This window comes from Helicoverpa zea, chromosome 16 (assembly GCF_022581195.2).
Source record: "Helicoverpa zea isolate HzStark_Cry1AcR chromosome 16, ilHelZeax1.1, whole genome shotgun sequence".
NCBI lineage: Eukaryota > Metazoa > Arthropoda > Insecta > Lepidoptera > Noctuidae > Helicoverpa > Helicoverpa zea.
This window is the reverse complement of record NC_061467.1, coordinates 9,942,133-9,966,308: the sequence shown is the minus strand read 5'-3', so window position 1 is coordinate 9,966,308 and position 24,176 is coordinate 9,942,133. Positions and strand designations below refer to the sequence as shown.

The window sequence follows — 24,176 nt, the reverse complement described above, 5'->3', positions numbered from 1 at the left end:
TTTCGCTATAATAACGTCACTCATTTGTTAGTAACATGAAAAATCATGGAAAAACGTGATGTCCGCGACCGTGATTTTGAAAACATTGCATTAAAACAACAACCAACCAAATATAACGCCAATGTAAATGTGGAATGACATTTTAAATGCGAACTTTTTGGAAAGAATCACTGTACTTTTTTTTAATAAAAAATAAAATAAAATGTACTATAAAGAGAACAATTTTGGAAATATTATATTTTAACCTGAAAGCATAGAATTTAACTAATGTCTATACTACTGTGCAGTTTCTAGCAAAGTATAGTTCAGTACATATAAATATGTAGCGCGCATTCGTGATTATTTATTGCAAGAGACCATTATTGTGCAAAAGACGCACTTTAATTCGAGACAATTAATATTTATACTTGAACAATTTATCGATACATTTAGTAACGACCCCATTTAGAAAAAGTATTTTCTTTCATATTTCAATAATGGCAAAATATGTTTTTTTTTTTGTTTAATTTAAGTAGTGATTGTTGAAGTATAAATCATATTTCGAGACTTCAAATCAACAACTGCGCGCTACCTTTAATAAAATTTCAGTCTCCATAAAGACACTTAACCAAGACTTCATGCGGTCATGCACGTAAAAATAAACATTTTAAATAACAAAAATAATACTTTATCAATAATAATATAACAATTATATCTTCGAGACGAAGCGTAAGTTTAGAATCGTAAAAATATTCATGACTATAATAATTTTACTTAGATATTATGCGTGTCAATTTTGACTTGTACCTATTGCACTTAAATTTAAACTAAATTATCTAAATAAACTACGTTAATATAATATGACTAAGTAGAGCATGCTTGTGCGTTTTGCTCTATAAATATCTACGAAGGATATTATTTGTAATCTTTGTTTTAAGCAGTATCGATACATGAAAATATCGATGTTGAAATGCGCATCTCTAAACTTTAACATCCAACTTTATTTGCAAATTAATCTTGAAGACAAAATCAATTGTATTCAAGTACAATAAAAATACTTGAACTGTTTAGGAATGTGTGAATTCCTATAAAAATAATGACATATTTATATTTTTCATTACTATAATATGCCACTAAATGATTTGATCGATTATTTGATCTGTTAGAGTGGATCCACTTTTTCACGGATACCAATGGGACTGACTGCACCATTTTGTTTTTTTAATAGACCATCTCACCACTATTAAATCTTTAACTCATCCCCACCACTAACAACAGAAATTCGACATTCAAAAATGAACAAGATAAACTGGTCCTTTTATACGAGAGCTAACGTTTCGTTTCACGCATACTTACCGGCGACGGTGGCACTGCTGTATCCCTTAGCGATGCGTAAGAAGGGATCGGGTGCGGGGAACTGCGAGGGATGCTGGAAGAGGTCCGCGAACCGAGCCTCCAGGTCTAGAGACCTCATGGAGGACCCGCGGACTGGGGGCATGGGAGCTATGCCCTCGTCGCCGTTTATACTCTGGAAATTGAAATAATATACTGTTGAGGTTGGGTGCAAATTTCAATATTGAGGTATTAACGACCAGTTTATATCAAAGGGACCTAATTTATTGGACCCAATTTATTTATTAATAAGGTATATTTAAAAGAGTTCAATATTTATTGTGACAAATCATCTGGCCTTTGATTAAATCGCATTAGTTTATGGCTTCTTACACAAATCAATGAGATACACAACATACAATGCAAATAAATATATGAAATATGGACAATCACATTCTCAGCCGTCTCACGTCCTCCACAAACATAAATATAAATTTTTCGAAAGAAAAGATCACACACTAGTTTAACTTCTAAAACATTTTCTCATCATCAAGGTTCAAAAGGACAAAACTATTCCATACGTAGATTATATACCTATGTAGATAATTATGGTTTATGTACTAGTTTATTACTATTGTTATGTATGATGTATAGATATATATTTATATTTCTATGGGCCCTAGTTGCCTGAATTAAATAAAAAAATAAATATATGTAGATGGGATAACATGCGGTTTAGTAGATAACTAACAGATTGTCTGTGGTGCGGCGGAGGCGGCGGCGGCGGCTGCTGCAGGTGCCGCGCGGGGGGCGGGGGCGGAGCACCAGGGGGTGGCGGCGGAGCGCCCGGCGGGGGAGGGGGACACACTCCTGGGGGGCGAAGTCCGCGAGGGGCGCGTAACGTTCCTGTAATAATAAGTAAAGTGTTATATGATGGAACTCGCCATTTGGGATGACTGTAGTCAAGAATAGGCAATACAACATTCCGAGATTTCTTTATAAAGATACTTTGTATCTCTTTGTATACATTGAAGTAAACAAAAAGTTGGGGACCATATCCTCAAATAGATCAAATATTAAAGGTGTATCAGAATTGACATCAAAATCACGTCTGTCAGATGTCATTTATGATTCTTCCACATTCGGCCTATTCGACCAATTCGCAGCGCGCAAATGTACGAGATTTAAACTGCGTTCATTAAAATTTCATTTAAAATAGCCTAACATTAACAGCAACCTTACCGAAATGTGAAGCCGGGTTCTTAGTACCAATAGGCGGGTTTAAAGGCACGGGCGGCAGGTTGAACGGTCGCCCGCCGCCCGTCTGTGGCGACGACGGGGACGCTGGTGGTGATCTGAAGAAGAGCATATATTTTATGAGATAATAGAATATAATTACAGGTTTTATTTACGACCAGAAATAATATGAACAAATCTATGTATGAATGTCAGAATAGATGTAAAAAGAAAAGACGACATCACTTCAAAAACAAATATCCTATCGGATGCCCCATGTTTGTTTTTGAAAGAGACTTTTTATACCTTGCTCAAATTTTACGAAAATAAATATTTTCAAGATATGCGAATTTTACATTTTAGACTAGAAATTATTATCCAGAAAGTAATATCATGTCAGCTCACCTAGGCACCCTCATACTCTGAGTCCTTCCAGCAACTTTCCCGTTAGTTATCAACTTCTTAGGCGGGGGCGAAGGCCTAGTATCGTTGGTACTGCCTGGGGCCAACTGCGGGGGCTTGGGCGCTAGGTTCGGCTTGCCGTGGCTGACGCGGGCTGGCCGGTCGCATAGGTCTGAGGTGGAGAGGGAAGACGCGGGCGCGGGTGACGGGGACGCTGAGGAAAGGGAGGTCATGCTACCACCTGGAATTGAAGAATTAGTGTTATCTGTGATTAATTGAATAAACCTCATCAAAAATTACCTCCTTGAAATTGTTTTGATAGAAAAACAATAAAAACTGTTCGAGGCAGACAATTCATCATTACAATGCTTATACATCTTTTTAAATGCGTTTGTGATGACATTGAATATCTGTATCTTGAAGAACGAAGAACTCAAAAAAATCGAGGATCTTGTGCCAAAGCAATCATGGTCAAAAAGCCTCTAAGCCTGGAGTCTTCTAACAGCTACATAAAGAGTTAGGAAACCAATAGGGGAGGCACTTAGTTGAACATATAACTGTAGTTCCTCAGTAAAACTTCTATGGCTACAGTATATCACTACGATCGTTAGAATAAATATGGTGATTATGATAAAACTACATACCCAAATTCCCCTGCCCCGCAGCATGCAAGGAGCTCTTGTTTCTATGTAGCGTGGACGCGACATGAGGATTGATGGCCTGCTCCGAAGTCTGCTGCTGAAGGTTGCTGATGCGGTCCAGCACTGAGTTCGTTGTTAGCACTGAGTCTGACGAACTCTGTAATCAAGGATATGGGAATGAGTATTGGTGGAAGAATATTGCAAAAAGAGATGAAATGTAATTTGGTAAGTAGATCTGGGAATCTGAAAATATCGTATATAACGTTATAGAAACGGCCTCCTAGACTTTAGACACAAGGATTATGATTTATTTTTGGGTAAGAAAATAATTGTTCGAGTATCTTGGCATGATTTTTTTTTAAGATTTGGAGAAGGCGAAGTAGGTAGTGACGGGATATAAAAAAATTTGTAACTATTATGTAATCTGTGCTATGGCTGATAGATAACTATTATAGAGCGAACTAAAGATTGAAGTTTTTCTTTCATGTGACTACACTTCTAAGCATTGCACGTCCGCGGTTATTCGGTGACACATCAACACCTATTCCTACAATTTTTCATTTTATAAAACAAAGGCTTTTAATGTGTCATTTGTAACCACAGCACAGCCTTATTATACATAGATAGGTTGATTCCCGTTTATGACGTGCATTGGCAGAGGTCCAGAATTCTGCTAGCACTTATGTAGGCAGTTAGGCATGGAGTATGAACATAGTGGTATGGAGTCTGTCTATGTATGGGTATAACTTTACTTCCTGAATAATTTTTACATCTAAAAGGCAAAAGGCTTATCGATATTAACATTTGGAACGAGTGATGCTTCAATTAACCCGTATCGAAATGCATTCAACTGAACAAAACGTTTTTGACGATCTGCCATTCTTTATAGGATACTAGCTGTTTGACCCGCGTCTCGTGGACACTACTTCTTGCACTCAGATAAAGTACTTTTAATATATTTTAGCTTATATCACCCGGGTATAGAGTAGCTTTTCAACAGTGTAATATTTTTCTTTACAAACAAAAACTCACAAACACAAACTACAAAGTTACAAAAAAAAAAATTGGTAGTAAGTAGACAGGTATGGGACCACCTACGGGACGATGCGACGCAGATCTGGGGCTAGAGTCGGGTGAAACCGCGAGGACTACCTTGTGCATAAAATAACGATACCATCAGTAGTTATAAAGTTAGCCGCTCTATACAACACCGTAAATGGATAAAATGTAATATCTGTTATACATACAATGGCAACTTAGTTTCCGAAATAATATTGTACAAAATTAGTTTTTGAGGCCCACTCGGAGTGGGCTACACTGTCGTTCCAAAATTGCACAGGCCCATGAATGGCAAGAAAGAAAATGTTCAGCATGTTTGTTTAGCCTATGAGCGAGTCTATTTCTCACAATTGCACCCACAGCATTTACTTTTACCTTTGCAAAAAAACTATTCCTTTCGGCATTGCTGTCACTTAGTGCACAGCCATTCAAACATGGGACAACAAGCCTATTGGTCTGATTTATTTATTTGGTTAGTAGTGGAAAATCCATTCATTAATTTCAGTGTTCAGGAAGTACAGGATAATATTTATTGCCAGGAATCCAGGATCATAGAAAAAAATATGACTCAATATAAAATTAAATTATAAATTTAAAAAAACCCCCGACCCAAAAAAAGTACGCAATTATTATGACAAAAGGTTAAAAACGCTAAACCCTATAAAAAGCAAAAAATAACTTTTAACACTACGTAAGTACCAACTAAAGCATGTCAGACTAAACTAAATTTTGTCGTGTCGTGTAAAGTTTGTTATTTTTTGCTTTTTATAGGGTTTAGCGTTTTTAACCTTTTGTCATAATAATTGCGTACTTTTTTTGGGTCGGGGGTTTTTTTTAATTTATAATTTAATTTTATTTCATGCTTTTTGAAGGAGCTACTTAATTTTTCCTTCATTTAATTTATTTTATTTTAAGATGGGGTAGCTATATGCGATCTCGGCCAAAGGAAGCTGTTTAACAATCCTCATGACAAACTAGCTCTGGGAGAATTGCACAGATTGAGAAACAATAAAGATTAACCTTTGGTGATCCAGGGTTATATACCATTCCAGGGTTTTATCCGCCACATCCCATTTCCAGCATCAGATTCTCGTCAATTAGAAACATGAAGAGAACCAGTCAAGACAAATTCAACGAGCCCAAACTCGATGGGTTTACTAAAAGGCAGTTCAGGGTTACGTCTCCTACCTTCGTGCCCTAACAGCAGACCAGCTCAGTGGTTCCAGAAGACATTAGTATTTCAAATTTCAGATCCCACATATGCTTGCAAGTAAACTGAGCGTGTAACATTCCTATCACACCTAACAAATGAGCTGATGACCTTGAAGACCTGAACCGATTTCCACCAAACATGGCTAAGAACACTCCCGAATGACATTCCTTTCAAACAAAAAAAACCGCATTACAATCGGATCATCCGTTTGGGAGCTACGATGCCACATACACACACACACACACACACAGACACGTCAAACTTATAACACCCCGTCGTTTTTGCGTCGGGGGTTAAAAATTGAAATACAGAACTAATTCAAGCATATTATAATGTGCAATTCCGATTAACACTTTCGATGCCCAGCACCCGGGATTCGAGTCGACCCATAGTTCATTCCTTATGCCCGCAACCCGAATACCGAGTCGTCGCTATGTGTAGCTATAGATGCATGTGCTCATGCCCAGGACCCGAATAGCGAGTCCATAGCTAAGTAAGCTGTAAGGGTTGTCAAAAGTAAATAAATGAAATCAATTGAAAAAACATCGCTTTAGTTTATAACGGATTAGAAAACGTAAATTGGTATTATTCCATCCAGTTATTGCTTCATTCCAGTATTGTATTAATTTGGTACATGCGTACTTAGGTTAGATCTTGTTTGATGTTAGTAATAATGCGCTCACGCGCGCCATCTATTGATGTATGTCCAAATCAAGAGACGTTAAATTCGCAAAGATAATCCTTGCCTAATATAAATGGGAAATAAAGTTAAAACAAAAGTGCATCTATCGCCTTTTGTGCAATAACGAGATTTATGGTTCTTTATCTCTGGCCCGTAAAATGACAAACAAAGCGCGTCGGCATGTTTTTTGAGATTACGAGTATTTAAACTAAAAACTAGATACTTATTTTCTTTGTTATCCTATGCAGGTGTTAAAACAAAGCACGTCGGCGTTGTATTGATTAAAAAAAAAGCTTACAGAAACATGTAGATAAATCATATTAAGTAAATCTGTTTTAACATAATGTACGTTAAAATTAAAAAAATAGTCTCTTTAACAACATAATAAATTAAATAACAAGACGGGATTTATTTTCTTTATTCTGATCAAAAATGCACAATAATTATATTCTAGTAAATTTTGTTGGGTAGCCCTACGCTCGGTGGGCGGGGCTTAAGTGAACCCGGACGCCGGGTTTTCGGGCATAAGGCCGCTGCCTCGAATTTTGCGGGCAGCGGGGCGGCAGCGGCGGCGGCGCGGGAGCGGCAGGATCTTACGCGTATAATCAAATGGACCGGCCCTCGAATACAGCGGCGCGGGAGCGGGCAACGAGCGGTGAGCTCCAGTCAAAACGGTGACCGAACGCGCCGCCGCCGCTGCCGCCCCGCTGCCCGCAAAATTCGAGGCAGCGGCCTAAGGGTCCCGTTCCGATACAATTGCGCTGTTGGACTCGAATACCGGGTTGTTATGTAATTATGCAAAATATTTTTGGGCATGTGGATAGGAATTGCATAGGTGAGCTGGGCAGCGAAAGTGTTAATATGTGTATTTATTTCTGATAGACGTCATTTAAGTTAAACTAGTGATTCATATGAACGATTTACGTAAATGGGAAACTAATGCAGCAAGCCACAATACCATGCTTCTCTATATGAAGTGTTAAGGGATAAATAGAAAAAGTCCTTAATTTGGGAAATATGTAGGTATACCTTTAATAATATGTATGTACCTTTTATGTATTTCCAGCGGGTAATTTTATTTTTCTTGTAAGTTTTAAATAAAACGTACCATTATGTGGTTTTGATGGTTTCAAACCTTACCTTCGAGGAAAATAGCCATTATTTTTTTATGGATATTCCTACTTGAAATGACTTTACAGACTACAAGCATGGTAATATTAAGTGTATCAGTCAGTCGTCTTATTTTGAACATAAGTACTTAAAAAAAACGAATAATATCAGTTATATTTCGGTTACCAATTATTTTTTTTGTTGATAGTTACAATTTTCTTTCAAAGTACAGCTAAAGCAGAGTAAGCTCTATAAGTTAAAAGCAATTTCCTGGCTCTGATTGCGGAAATATAAACCTCTTATACCAAGTGTCGAGTATAATTACGAGTGTAAACAAACAAAGCGTAGATATAATTGTTATCAATGAGTCAGTCATTGCGAAAGTGTCCGCCCGACAAAACCTACGTAATTGCGAAGCTGCGTTCTATGTCATAGCTGATTGGCGGAGAAGAGAGAAGATAAATGCGTTAAAAACAACAGATATTATTATATCTGAAGTTTTAGGTATTTTTTTATCTGCACCGAAGAAAGTAGAGGGACCTTTTCAGGTGGGAAATCATCACATAAACCTGGTGTTGTGAGTCATCGGAAGGTAGTTTCAGTTCATTCCGGAGCCCTTCATGTACCAGGGCCGCAATAACTCTTTCAAACAACCAGGATATGGAAATCTATTACATTTCACGGCGTCGATATTTGACAGTCAAGTGGTTTTCTCCTTCAGGAAAGAACAGCCAAGGAAATGGATCTATCGACCTACTGTATATGAGTTATTAGTTTTCTCAATTATAGAATTTAAACTCAATCGGGCACAAGACGTCATATATTTATTGTTACTACAGATTTACCTCCTTGCAGAATTCTAACTACACTACTATAACTTATCTATTCTGCAAAACGTGTCAATCTAAAATACATAGAGGCTATTTACCCACACCTAGAGGCGAAAATCCTACAAAGACATATGGGAAAACAAATAAATAAACACGTACATCGTCGCTTGCGGTCAGGCCTCACCCTGCCCTTCAGTACAACTAATTACCAGTCATATCACAATCACACAAGACATGTTTTCCGGTGAATCATTACTATACCTATCTAATGACTCAGTGATGACTCAAATGATTCCTTATTGACACGGTTTTAAAGTGAAACTTTAATTACACAGGTTTGAGGTTATATCAAGGACTTTTATGTGGTAATGTAGTTGAATCATAACGTATTGTCACCTTCGGAAGTGGCTTTAGAGCATTTACCCGGAACAGTATATGAGATAAAGAATAACTAGTTGCAAGAGTTCATTCACGAGATGAATCAGAAACCGTAAGGAAAGACAGGTGTTGTCATATGAATTAACTCCAAAGACGGCAAACAATATTGTATATTTCTATAATTTGTACAGCCTTTCTGAGTAAACAAGACATTGAAGTGTTTATCGTAATTGAATTAGATACATAGGTACGTTTATATTGTGTTCTTTAGATAAACTGTATTTTTTCCTCTAATTATTCGTTTTTGGTGAATTAATGCAGGTAATATTGTAGTTGAGATCGTAATATTGTGACTTGTCTTCATCTTTGAGAGTTATTAAAAAACATTCAAGACACTGCTACATCAATCCCTATATCTATTACAATGTAAAAAATAAATTTAAAATTATTCTATCACGCCTAGGCAATGAAAAAAAAATCAATTAAAACATTTTTTTCTTCAATTCACTTTCGCCAAAACTGATGTAACATACAATGATAGGGTTCGAAAGCTTCGATAGGCCACTCGCGAAACTTGGGCACTTTTGGACGAACAAGGTGAACTAGCTACACGTTATTACGTAAGTGCTGAGACCACGCATTAAGGAAAAATAAGCGGAGATGCCATAATGCGTTCTTCTAGGTCAGAACGATCAGTTATGAGTGAACGAACGAGGCGTTCGAGTTCTTTGAGACATTTTGGTATTACAAAAAAATGGTAGGGTCCAAAGGATGGCATATAAGGGCGTAGTTAGTAACGTTCCTCGTCCGCCATACAACCGCATTTTAACGTGTTATTTTTTAGGCGACTTTCCCTAATGGCACCTCCGCAACTAATTTTGTTCTCCGTGATTCTGCCCAATTTGTGGCGAGTCGTCGACATAATGTTATTGGTAGCCGATAGCTGGATGGTAATGGCATCCGAAATTACGACCCACACTGGTAACCTACAGTTTTGTATAAACAGTTAAGAAGATATGTATGTAAGCTATGTAGGTGTACTATTTTGCCGTGTACTTTAGGTTATTCGGATTTGGGGAAAGTTCGAAAGGAAGACCACGACTAAGTTTTAGCTAGTTCCGTAAATCGTAACTTTAGTATGTCTTCGTTTTAGGTAACGAACTTAAGGGAATGCTCTAAAGCTGAGTAATTTTTTGCCCTGTAATAATGAGAGTAGGTAGCTTAGCTAGGCATTTCCTTAAACGATTGTCATAGTTTATGTCAATGACTCTTTTCCTATACATAAATGAAGCCACAAACCCACTAGTCTGTACTAACTAAACCAAAAATATAATTCCTCAAAAAATACCCAATTTACAGGAAAATTGCATTCTTATGGGGAAAACCAATAACACTCCCTAATATGGAATTCCATGAAGCTTATCTGCACTTTGCAAATGTATGGGGTTCTAACGCACGAACCCTTTATTACAGTGTTAAACCAAAGTTGGCTGGCAAAAGACTAATAGGTACATTGCGAATTTTAACTGCGTTTTATACGCGATTCAGACTATCTTTTGATTATAATTCATCACTTGTGTCGTGATGCAGTCCGTCGACTGTCTAATGCATGTTTGAATCGCAAAGACTCGCAGTGTTCGGAGAACTAACATAAGAACAAAAAAATACAAAGGAAAAAAGCAACACGAGATTGCCGGACAATAATTTATTTCCTAAACAGCTATCCTACATCTAATACTACTTTCAAAGTTCCTTAACGAAGTACACGGGAAAGTTGGACGAAGTAAGACGAAGTGCCTCTCCAGACTCATTTATTTGCCTATAGTCTGTTTTTTAATCTCGTAGACTAAATTGACACTTGCAAAATGTCAAACTTTCTAATAATTTTGCTAGCTCTGTGGTGCAGTGTTGTACTTACGATACCGGTTCGTTGAATCGTAACTTTTTATCTATAATAGACGAATTTAATATTCATTCAAAGTTTTATATTTAAAATTCACGTACGTACACATGGCTGTACGACGTGCTACAAACTGCCAGGGATATCTGACCACGCAAAGCCATGCGTAATCATCAAGGATAAGCCCATTATTTCAGGATGACTTATTGTAAAAAGTTACGATTCAACGAACCGGTATCGTAAGTACAACACTGCACCACAGAGCTAGCAAAATTATTAGAAAGTTTGACATTTTGCAAGTGTCAATTTAGTCTACGAGATTAAAAAACAGACTATAACATAGATCAGCTTCAAATGTAGGGTAGACGAGGATTCACCAATCCTCAATAGAATTTGGCTAAACCATATCCCATGTTGACATCTTGACATCCAATGGTTTGACGGTTAACATCACAAATTCCAAAATGGCGAAAGGTCATTCATATTCTCATTCTGATCGCATAACATAGTGATTCACAATTCATTAATATTCACGGTCAGACATGGCTGCCTATGACAATGACTAACACCGCATCTTAGTCTTTTATTGAATTATTCTCATAAAGCTATATTAGCAACACAACTTGAGGACCTAGTGGCATTCTAATATTCTGATTCAATTCATAGGTTTCCGAACAGCGTTAGCTACCAGAAAGGACCAAAGTATCCCTTTTTGAAAATTGATAGAACGAGATAATATCATGAAAATTATTTGATTTGTGTTCAGCAAATATTGCAATTTGTGACCGAAGGACCACTAATTTATGGCAAAACCTCTGGTTCAAAGAATAGAGTCGACCAACGGCAATTTCTTTTCTATTTATGTAAATATGTAAATAAGTGCACGATTCTGTGAACGAAAGTGTACCTTAATCTAACCACACATAGCAATGGGGACTTATTATTAGCTGAAGACCAAACAAACTAAAATAAACATGATGTTAGCTTTGGGAGCGTACAGGTAAAATATTTACAAACAAACGAAAACTTCGCAAACGTTTTAAAGAATTTACATAGCAAAAAGTCTATCGATAGCGTATCTTTTGAACTCGTCTATTACTTACATCTGGAAAAACAAACGTTAATACTAATTTATATTTGTAGATGCCATCATTCACACACTCAAGTATTTCAAAGTACAAACGCAACATATTTATTACTACAAACCCGTATATTATCAATAAAAAATCGCCTGTTGCTCATTTAATATTCCAGATGGACATCTGGTGAAGTATTTAATGTTTTCGTAACTCACTCTGCCTTATACGTGCATGATGAACCGGCTTTGGACTGGCCACTTCCGAATACAACATTTGCAAAAAAACGCCCTTTGCCGCGAAAACTGACAGTCGGTTACGGAGTTCAAAAATTGAATTTCAAAATGGCGCGTGACCTGTCGACTGCAGGAGAGAAAACTTTTAATTTCATGTACAGATGGAAAACTAAACTAACACAGCGAATTATCTGGCGTACCGTATCGAGCATATTTCAGGCTTTATCATTCTTATCTAATATTAACTTGACATTGATGTTACTTTATAAATTCGGAGCAAGGTGGCGAAATTTTAGTTCAGTACATCAGCTTCACAAAGCATTGTATTATTACGCCACGTGAGCTAAAAGTACTCAGCACGTGTTGACAAAAACCTTCGTGTTCTAATCCGTTGAGCTTGATCACAAAAGGCTGATTCAATTAATCCTTTTAACACTGCCTCTCTGTTCGTATACAAACTTGGGATGCTCCGTTCGATCTGCCCAGGTGTTCAATTTCTATACTTCGTAGGTACATTGCTCCTTGTATAGATGGTGTTATCTCACAAATCGTTTGTCTGTGCTGCACACTGTCTTATGTCTATCACTTAGCAATACCGTTTTGTTTGATACTACTATGACCAGGTTTCTATGTTGGTCATGTGCAGACCTATAGGCAGCTGGTAGACAATTTATATACTCTATTATGATAATAGATGATACCATTAGCTGTTAAACTATACGTTGCGTATAACATAACACAGCTACGGCCAGTAATCATTTTAGCAGTACCGATGACCCATTTCTGCTACATATTGTTTTGAAACGCGGTCAAAGTGTAGCGTCCGGAAAACTAATCAACGGAATAGTTTTATTCCAGTACAATATTACGTACATGGAATTCCGAGTTCTTCATAAACAGAGCCGTGACAATTATGTCACAAAACGTGATTAACTTCATTTAATTACTGTGAATCAGAAACCTTTGGAGCTTCATCAAATTACCACAATGAATCTAATTAGCAATTACGTTAGTTAAACTACGGGAAATATAAAAGATTCTGAAAACTGTTATTTATAGAGCATTCTGATGAAATACAATTGACATAACTTTAATGAAGTAACAATAGGTGGTGTGAAATATTAAAATATTGTGATTAATAAACAAAATACAGAAGAACAACCATAACAAAGCATTCCGCAAGTAGTTCCCGCTTGTCTTGTAGATAAGACAAACTAGCATAGTCCTATTATTCAACACTTGTTTCAATATTTACTTTGTAGAACCTAATTATCAAGGTTAATTAAGGACCAAGCAAAGAGCTCACGAAGGCGACACTCAAAGTGGTGAGTGACATTTTGAGGTGGGGAGAAGAAAAAGTAATTTTTATAGCTTGTGAAAAACTTCCTTATTCTTCTAATGAAAACATCAGATTTTAATGACTATTTAAAAAAAACTCTTCTTTTTCTGAATTTAAAGATCATTACAGATCTATCAGCATTTCTTTCTAGAGTTTCTCTCGATTCATGTACCTCTAGAAGGAATTAATATACATGAGATGTTGATCTACATATTCTCCTCTTTAAACCTACGATAAAACAAAGAGGAACCCATAAAAATCTCACACCAAAGAAAAAGAATTTGCTAAAGACTAAAGAGCGATAGAAGTTCATAAGTAAAAAGCATTAGCCTTATCGATGATCTTAATCCGCTTAAAACGACGCAGTAAGTGTTAATACCTCATTACTCTAATGAGACCAGCAGGAAACCATCTACGATAACGTTAATTAAGCTAAATATTGCTGAAGTTAAAAAACTTTTGCCAATTAATGGCACTCACACTTGAAACGCAATACCAACAGAATTACTCAAGATTGCCAAACAACACTTTCCTTGTACTAAGCCTTGACACAAAAACATTAATGATATTGATTGGAAAATTATCCATATCTTTCTAAACTTTCTGTAAATCACGACAACGTATTCTTTGAAACATTTGACAGTACTACTTACCCTATACCAATTAAAATTACCAAAGTATTCATCGTCCATCTCGATATAATACGTGGATATTAGCAAATTGAAATCGACTGTACAAAGCTAAATGAAAGCGTGCACATAATACGTGTTATTGATAATTATCAGATAATACTTGAGGCAAATAACGGCTACACCGATAACAATTCAATCTACTGATACTGTGGTTTCTGTAATAGCTATAAAGTAACGGAGTATTTTTTTCATGCTTGCTGCATATGAAGATCTAATTATTACAATAATTTGCTCAGTAGGCGTGTGGTCTGCTTCTAATAATACTCTAATGTTCTTCTCGTGGTTAACCTACAATGATGGAATATTTTTGCTTAAAGAACCATACACAGCTGTAACTGTTGATATCTTGTTGAACACTTGATATGATTATGACGCAAGTCGCACGGCAATCGAGTTATCTCCAACATCTAATAACGCATGTTATTTTAATTATCTTGTTTTATACAGTACTTAGTAAACAGTATATTAATTCAAAACTAGGTATACTGTGTATACAATACGGTCCTATAGTATGCAAATCTAGTTATAGAATGCAAGAAGTCTTGAAACACAATCTAAGTAACTCCCTAGCGTCCTAAACCAAGATTGAGTGGTCCTAAATTATCAAGTTCTCTCCAAACGAAACCAAAACAAATCCTTCGCTGAAAGATAAATAATGAATTGAGTGCGGTCCACGCCCTATTTTTCCCCGTTTGACCTCAACAATCCTCCGGAAACATACTGACTACATGACTCGACATAATTCGGTGCGTCCGGACTAAATCGCGCGGAGTAACTTTATGCTGCAGCTTATGGGTATAGTCTCTTCGGGTTAGGAGTAACGATGCTTGAGTACCGAGCTTTACGCGTCCCTTAGGACCTTATTTCAGGCAGTGATGCCACAGAGCCACAATATTTTTACGAATGTCATTGTGTCTTGAAGTATGTATCTTCAGGATTATTACATAACGTCGATAGTATTCTTTCTAGGATCATCTAAAAATATGAACCAGTTCAAACAATGACAGCGATTTATATGTTTGTTTAACATTTCAAATCCAGATAGGATGCTCAGTACGCCCTATATTGATCTGAAATAGAGCTGTCAAATAGTATTTCGCACCGAGGGATTTCTCAGAGAGCCTATTCTTGGGCTTTGGAGATCGAACCTGTCTACAGCAAAAAATATGTTCGTTATCTCCAGTCTATTATTTTCGAACGCTATTTTGTTCAGAAAGGCTTATTTTAGATATCTTTAGTCGGCATTGATGGTCAGTTATAAAACCTTGTTATAAATACTATAATGATTCACCACTAATCACTATCTATTATTCAATTAAACACAGTATCACGTGAGTCGATTTCTAGCTCCGCAAACTAGCGGTCCCGCTATCGAAGTAATTGATATGATTAATATTGTAGTTAATTAGTAAGACATCGTAATTAGATAGCCTTACAACCTTGGGTGATGACACTAGTACTATTAATTTGCGATTAAAAGGCTAACAGAAGCCTTACAAAAGTCTGTTTGTTTACGTTTGCGAGAAGATTTGTTTAAATGTCAACGTGCAAAAATCTACTTTCAGGTGTTCTGTTTAGATCAGCACAGTTTACGATAAGTGAAGAATCACAAGAAGTTTTTTTTTTTTTACGTTAAAAGACATTCACATTTACAAACAGGGTTCCTAGTGCCAAAACAGTTCTTGAATCGTCTCGCCGTTTGGCACCACGAGGGTGCTTCAATTAAATGCTAGTGCGAACAGTCTGCCAGCAGACTATGTTAGGATCTTTGATTATATATATGTCTAGATGGAGTGTCACCATACAATCCCAACAAAGAAGCAGAGACAAAATTGTTATGCATGTGTGCGTGTAGGTGTCATTTTACACTGCGCGTTGACGTAAATAATGATACCAGCTTCTACGATTCTTCCATAAATAATGAAAAAAAATAGACTAATCAAATAAGTTTGTATACATAGTGTTATTCGGTTTAGCTATAACTTTATAGAAAATTGAACCTTGCTTGGCACTGCTCCTTTCGTAAGTCTTCGGCGCCCTATCTTGTCGACAGTAGGTACTCATGTCCTTGCTACGGAAGTGATCGGAACACACTACGGTATTTTTTGTTGGTGTCCACATCGCATCTCCACGGCTTTTTTTAATGCAGTCTATCCACTGACTCCTAACAATAGGATTACTTGGAATTCTATTAAAAAATGATGTTACGTTGATGACCATAATTTACTAATCAAATAATAGTAGATAATATTTTGGAGAATCAGAAAATGTCTATCCGAGCAATAAAAAATAGAAATTATACCTATTATTTTTTTGCGCAATGCTTAAAAAAATCTCCTTTATACATAACATATAAACGTGAAGTTGGGAAAATGAAAAACAGAAACTGGCAACACTTATACAATATGGCGTGATTTAGTAAACATAATTACAAAAAACATATATTTATTTTCTGGGTCAGTTACCGATGATAGATGATGTTATTGGCACTTTTTAGTCTTCCTTTATAATTCCGGCAGACTTTAATTGCACATGTCGTCATTTTAACTCTGTTATTTGTATTTTAGTTAGCGCGCGTAATACGTTTTGACAGTTAAGCGGCACGATCTGTTCTGATTGACGGGAAAGCTCCTGTCGATGAACAGTACATGGACATTTTTTTCCACGCTTGCGCGCACTCGACGCTACATCTAGACATATATATAATCAAAGGTTAGGATACAGCTGTCTTCCATTGTTGATAAGGAAACGATGAACTTTTGAGGGGTATGGGGTACGTACAACCCAAGACCTTTACAATTTAACAAGAATTTCTAACCAAACAATCCCAAAAAAAGCTTAAGCATTAACCTCTCTCTTTCCTTCGTAGAAGTTTCCTCTACAGTCATAAATAAATATACCTTTTACGTTAATTATAAAAACGAGTTTTGGAGTCTTCGATAGGGCTCGAAAATCGTCACGGCAATAAAATAGTTCTGAATAGCGAACGATAAGTCCTTGACATTACCAGAAAGTTGCTTTTCCATATACAGGCAGACATGCGTCAATTAAATACAAGTTATTAAGATTGGTTAAGACTAATTAAAGACAGGAGATAATAAATGGAAGGCAGAATAAATAATTGGTGCAAAGTTTTCTCAAACTAGAGACTCAAAATAGAGATTAAAGTGGCATCGTTTTTTTTTTGGATTTCATAATGCCATCATCATATAGGAATCAGTTTCATCAAAGAAAATCTTCGGACGTGGGCTTTCTTCGTCAATTGAGCTGTTTAACCGCAAAGGCAAAAGATACGATACTTTGGAGACAGGCCCATATTCTAGTCCAGAGGATACGAGCGCATTTCAAAGCTCGGTGCAAGGTGAATCACTATTAATTAGTTTTATCAGCATGATGATTAATCTTTTGTTAAACCAGATTTTACTCACTATTTATTAATAGTTTTGTTTGCACAATAATCTGCATGTCAAAGGTCAATAAGCAGCAATAAACATTATGATTAATTCAACTTTTACTTTCAAAGAAATAGCTACATTCGCGTAAACAATCTTTGTGGTTGAGAGTTTCACGGTTTCGTTTTTTTCAATATTATACAAAAGTAGATTTTTTAAAATATTGTACAATATAGTAGAATTTATTATTTTTTAATAATTCCTGATCTAAGGATTTAGAATTAGAACATGGATTTATTCTTCTTAGGGTAGGAGTACGCTGACTTCGTGATCTTTCAGATCGCCGTCTCATCGGAATAAGAGGGAATAGAGAGTGCACCAGTGTCTATTCGTACACTTGTGCTTAATATTTCTTGCGCAGCTAGCCGATCTTCTTAAGGGAAAAAGCCACCATCGTCAAAAGTCGGCCTAGATGTCATTAAGATCTTTCAGTTAACTACACCATCGAATCTCCCTAACTCATCATTCGCGCCAGAATGATGTAATTACGACACTAATAAAGATAGCAATCAAAACGTTTGTTCACGCTGACATTTTTAGTAAAACAATGAATGTGGATGTGACGAGTATGATAAACGAGATCCGCTATCAAGGTTACCAGCGCTTTGACCCTTGCAATCTGTGACAAAACAAGAACATCACAGCCCTTTGACATGATAAAATCTTATCTTGACGACTTTTCACTAGCAAAGAAAAAAAAACAACTTTTAAAATTGGAATAACAGAGATTTGAGTCTCAACGAAACCATAGTATGCACTGCAGATTTTGGCACCAGATGTCTCTGAATAATAAATATCTGTATTGCCAGTATATGCAGTAAAAAGGTCGGATATAAAGTTAGCGGTGGCGCACTGGCACAAAATAAACAAGTTACCAAATCAGTTCGAAATCCTCCCACGTGGCGATATTTTCGTTTTTTCATTGCAACACATGGCCGTCATCCCCGCTTAGTATATTTTTAAATTCAAAACAATCGTGTGGGTGGAAAATATTATTTTTAGCATAGAAAATATTCATTGTCAAGTTTTTCATTGTTTGGGTGTAGAAGTTGCCATATTTTTCAACTTCATAAAGTTCATGTTATCTGATTAATGACATTTAGGGTGTTTGAACCCAACACCTATCTATATAAAGCAAGTCGCAAGCCTTTCTTTTGTCTTTGTATCTTTTGTTACAACAAAGGTTGTTTGGGGTGGTATGAATAATTTATTTGGAGCTTCACTTGTTTGCAATTTAGGCCAGAGAGCTTCATTCGCGCCAGAATGATGTAATTACGACTATTACTAATTTAACTTATTCAGGAGTAGCTGTAATTAGTTAGGAAGTTCTTAGCTAGTTTAATGTGGCCCGAGGTACAGCGAACTGTTATGTTTGCAGTTTCCAGACAAGAAATACATAATTAAAATTATGTTGAAAGTGTCTAAAACCAGCTCGAATACTATCTGACATAACGATGAACACAGCTAATTCTTAAGCACATTTAATCACGTATATTTTATGACGTAAGAAGCCAGCAAATATTAAAACGTCGAAGTTCTAAACTTTCTCCACGAGCCAACACGTCTGGTGATGTAAATAACAATTGAACATCATACTTTGGTTTATTAAAACATTGTTTTTATGATCCCCAATAAGGAAGATGCTAAACTGCCTATACATGTTATAGGCGGTCACATTGACGTCATCGCAGCTACCATGTTTGGAAAAGAAAGAAATCCTTCGTAATTGGAACTCCTTAGTTTGTTTTCGTGTGATTGTTTCGATTCCTTTCGTGTCATGGACTTTGCTGAATGTTCGCAGAAGCGTTTATTCCAGTTAAACAATGACAAGGTTTCAATTGATCAATCAATTAAGAGTATCGCAGCATCACCGTAACCAACAAAGGCTCATTTAGCGAGATAACGCGTGGTTATGTTACACTGGGCATAGAACATAGTTTTCTGACAAAGGTATGAATGAAACACTTTAAAGAATTTTGACGTTTTAGACTAAAGTGTAAAAGCAGGTCATAAGTAGGATCATGAAGACAAAGACAGGCGTTTCGACGTTCACTAGGTATTGGTCCTACCTGCCTGCAGCAGCGAGCGATTGTCGTCAAACATTCATCATGAAACTTTGTCTGTCAACCGTATTTCTGAACTCGTTTATATCCTATATCCCGTATAGTAGGGTATCAGAATAGATATACAACATAACTATTACGTGACAAGTAATGGAGGACTAATTTTCAATTAATTCTAAAAAATACGGCTCGTTGCTTATTCACAATGCTTGCTATCAAGAACAATTGTTTCCAATGAAGATATTTCCTATTTAATCAATTTTATCACGTAGGAATTTAAAGTAGCCTTCAAATAGATAATTGACACTGCTTTTAATTTATTAGCAGTTTTCCTTAACCACGGTTTTCGATGAGGTTGATATCTAGCAGATTTCTGGACGATATTGTATGCCTTGATGTCAGAATCTGATCTAGTAACGGTTTGTGATATTTGGGACCTAGCATTTGTATAAATCCTGCGTACATGACCAGTCCAAGAAGAGTTCATCATCTGTCTAGCCATAAAGAAGAGTTATTACATAAATTAAAATAAGTAGACTTACTAAAGGCATCGCCGGTTTCTGCACAGGCGGTTGAGGCGGGGGTCCTCTTGTCCTTATATCACTCGGCTGTCTCCTCACCGCTGGTCTCTGGGGAGGGTCTCTCGGTACTTCTCTTGTTACTTCTCTAGAATACTCCCTCGTCTCTCTGTCTCTGCCTGCTAGAGCCTCTGACAATGCGGCTGATAGTGCCCCAACATTGCTCCCTGGAGCGGGAGGCATTGCCGGCCGGGTTTTCTCTGGGGAAGACTTTTGTTGTGGTGGTTGGTGCGGCTGCGGTGGCGGGTACCGCGGTGCGTCGGATTTGACTTGTCCATTTGGTGTTGAGCCTGCAAAACATTTTTATTTAATTCTCATGTTCAAAAAATATCATAAGCATATTCTTCCCGCCTCTATCCGAAGTTTGTTTGGGGTAGGAGCAGAATGGATTTTCTTCTATATCGAGGAGTATTCTTCTATCTGGCATAATCTTTCAAGTAAAATTAGGAACATAATAATTTTATAGTGATTCAATGGTTGGCTTCACCGTGACCTAACACAATTTTGATTCATAAACTTGAATGTAACCATTCAAATGGTATGATGAGTTTTATGTCTTATTATTATCGTATTTGATGTCTTACTATTGAAGTAAACGCGATAGAATTAATTCAACCGCGTCGATACGGCTGAATGCAACAGACAGACTCAACAGGAAAAGTACATAGTATCCTTATGTATATGGAATCCTAAGAAAATTGGAAGGATTCGATGTCTCAAGATTTAATTCTACCAGTCGGCCTTTCAAAGGTAAGTCCTGTAAAACATTACCTAATAGAGTTTTTTATTAAATACTTATGATATAAAATTTATTTATTTACAAAAATGTTAAAAAAGCATACTAGTAAATACAAAAAAGAAAAGAATTGCAATTTGGGAATTTATGGCTAAATAAAATGCTCTTATAGTAGTTGTTTATTAATTTACAGTAGTAGTTTTAGTAAAACTCCGTTCACCAAAGCACGGTTCAACAGCCTCGCACCTTTGCATCAGGTGTTAACAAGGTAAAGCTCGTATTCATGGAATAACAATTTTTTAAACAGGAAAACCTAAATTAAATTCCAATTAAAGCTTTGTGATAAATGTATTTTAAATCATAAACTGTTATGACTAATTGTAGATACCTAAATATACTTAATAACAATAAGGTAATTTGATGCATTTATGCATGATGCATTTTAGATCCACTTTATTTTTCTATTTATGGATACAGGGTCTTTAGTTTGGTATAGTTTTAATTCTAACATTTATTGCAAGGAATCAATGGAAATAATGTTTTGGCTACAATGAAAAGCTATGTTTTGTCCACCTGTGTATTAATACTATGACGAAACAGTAAACATCCTATGTAGCAATCCAGGATGAATTATATCTTTGGACATACAGTCTGTACGAGTACGTCAAAATCCATTCAGCTGTTTCGACGTCGTTAAGCAACATACATACAAACTTTCGCCTTGTATATAATTTTAGTGAGTCATTGGCAATTTTCAAATTAGAGGGGTGTTGAATTGGCTTGAAGGTGAATGACCTGAGAATATTTTTTTAAAGGTTTTAGACTAGCTTTCATGTGGTCAATAAATGTGTGACAACCATTGTTATTTTCTTATTATTAATGACTTGTGATTAAATGCCTATCAACAACACTGATGGACTCGGCCAAAGGATTGTGTAGAAGAGAGATGGGGAAGCTTTTGCCCAGCAGTGGGACATTACAGGCTAATAATAATAAATTGTGATTAAATTATCAGTTAGTTTATGATACGCTATTTCCATTTTTCAATTATAATATTAAATGATAATACCTAAATATATAAGTTACAGGGTAAAACTGACTATGAATTAATTACTAGAATTTTCCTAAAATACCACATAATGGCAATTAACTATGACATAAACTGTTTTTTATAGGTATTATCTTTTCCATATTATTTTCCCCACAACAATGAAAATTTTCCTGATATTGTTATAATTGTATCTATATTGAATTTTCCTTTACATGTTTACAAGTCAATTTATTTATTGTACTTATGTAATTGTGGTTCTAAATTCCATTTTATTAGGTTATAGATAAAATTTCATTATAAATAAAACACAATGTTGATATGATTAAAAAAAACTGTTCAAAAATAAAATGCAGCTAAAAATCAATGTAAATGCAATAAAAGCTTTACTAATTGAATCAGTATTTTTAACCGACTTCCCAAAAACGAGGAGGTTCTCAATTCGGCCGGTATGTTTTTATTTATTTAAAATGTAATTGTGTAAAAAGTCCTAGCAAGATTGTTTACTCTTAGTTAAGTGCTTAATAAATTGGAGTATATAAAATTCATCATAATATGATAGCAGTCTGGAGTACATGTATTGAAAAATCAATGCTAGCTTATGTTATAAGGGTTATAGGCATAGAAATAAAGTTAGTAATATTTCCAAATACATATTATTCCTATTCACTGAAAATACATTTTTAACTGGCTTCAGAAAAGGTTCTCAATTTATCTGAATCTTTTAATACCTACTTTAAATAATATTTAAAATGGTCAGATACTATAGTAAATAAAAATGAGTGGAACTTGTTGATGGATAAGTAAGACATTACTTAAACATGGAGAAATCTTGCAATTATTACTACAGGTTTTTATACCAAGAGACAAGAAATTAACCGCAGAATAGGTCAGCAGGTGATGGTCAAAGTTTGTTAAGCTATTTAACATTGCCACCTTACCTAACAGATCCACGAGAGATACTAAGTTGACGCTATGAATCACTTATATTATATGCTACTTTGATAAAACTGTACACAGGTGTAATAACAGGTGACACTGCGACTATGGAACTTAGATTGATAGTGTAAATAAGGACTATTTTAACTGTATAAACAACTTTAACTGACATTATCAATGTCTTGCCATTAACTGAGATATTTCTTAAAATTATTAAGTTACTTTGAATCCAGTACACCTACTTGAAGTTTTCAATTACAGAATTGTAACATTTTAACTGATTCTACATTGCACCTGTTTGATAGGAACTCTATTGAGATAAGAGGACCACTATCAACTATTGTCAACGGAACCAGTTTTATGAGATTTCTTACCTGCCAGTTTCCCAGTAGGCCTCAGTTTGGGCATGCCTCCCGCGAAGAGGCCGCCCAGGCCTGGCGGCGCTCCGCCTCCGCCGCCATTCTGCAGGGGCGCTGCACTCCTCGCACTGCCCCCACTCGGTGATCCACCACCAGACACATTTGACACTTTCCCAGGTATATACGGGCCACTCTTGTCCACAGTATGTGTCTTTTTCAACTTAGCACCCTGCCTTATTGAACTCAACAAGGCGCTCCTGTCATCAGCACCACCACCCTTCGAGCTGCCGCCGAAAATAGGCGGAGGTGGCGGCCCCGGGGGCGGCGGAGGCCCAGGCGGCGGTGGAGGCTTAGGTCCCATGACTACACAATACTAACAAACTCTGTTACCAATTTCCATCAGACACCAATGCAAAACGACTAACTTCGCGATGCCAAACAATTTTATGAATTCTAGATAACGGCCCTTCAAGTCTCCACAACTTTACAAGTAATCTCCCTGTACGTTCTTGCACGTAATGACACCACTCAATGCACGATACGTCACTGTACACCAATACATACTAATTTACATAAAATATTGAAGAACCTTGCCCCAAAAGATTAATCATTGTAGGAAGTACGTAGGCACTATAATAGAAATTGTTTTTACTGGGTCTGTGTTCACCTTGTCATAATAATCAACTGCTGTTCGTATTGAACATCGTTTATTATTCTTATGAAGCGTAGTATATTTAGAATAAGAACGAGTTCAACTTTATAATATTACAAAACATGAACGGCCACCGCAATGTGCTAAAATCAACGGAATGAACCCGAAAGAGATTTCTGATTTGTGATATTCGTTCACAAATGGCGGACTGAGTCAGCCAGAGAGAAGCAGATTTGAAACTGTC

The 24,176-nt window shown here is 36.3% G+C and overlaps 1 protein-coding gene across 1 annotated transcript in view; it reads right to left on the bottom strand.

The window, feature by feature from the left end:
* Positions 1 to 24,176, bottom strand: part of LOC124637272 (WAS/WASL-interacting protein family member 2-like) — a 27,344-nt gene extending 3,168 nt beyond the window's left edge. The window contains exons 1-7 of the mRNA XM_047173613.1: positions 23,296 to 24,176; positions 20,163 to 20,488; positions 3,594 to 3,747; positions 2,953 to 3,190; positions 2,554 to 2,666; positions 2,063 to 2,217; positions 1,336 to 1,507 (exon numbers count right to left, since the gene is read on the bottom strand). Coding sequence (XP_047029569.1) covers positions 1,336 to 1,507; positions 2,063 to 2,217; positions 2,554 to 2,666; positions 2,953 to 3,190; positions 3,594 to 3,747; positions 20,163 to 20,488; positions 23,296 to 23,641 — 1,504 coding nt within the window. The 5' untranslated portion in view covers positions 23,642 to 24,176. The remainder of the gene's footprint in view (positions 1 to 1,335; positions 1,508 to 2,062; positions 2,218 to 2,553; positions 2,667 to 2,952; positions 3,191 to 3,593; positions 3,748 to 20,162; positions 20,489 to 23,295) is intronic.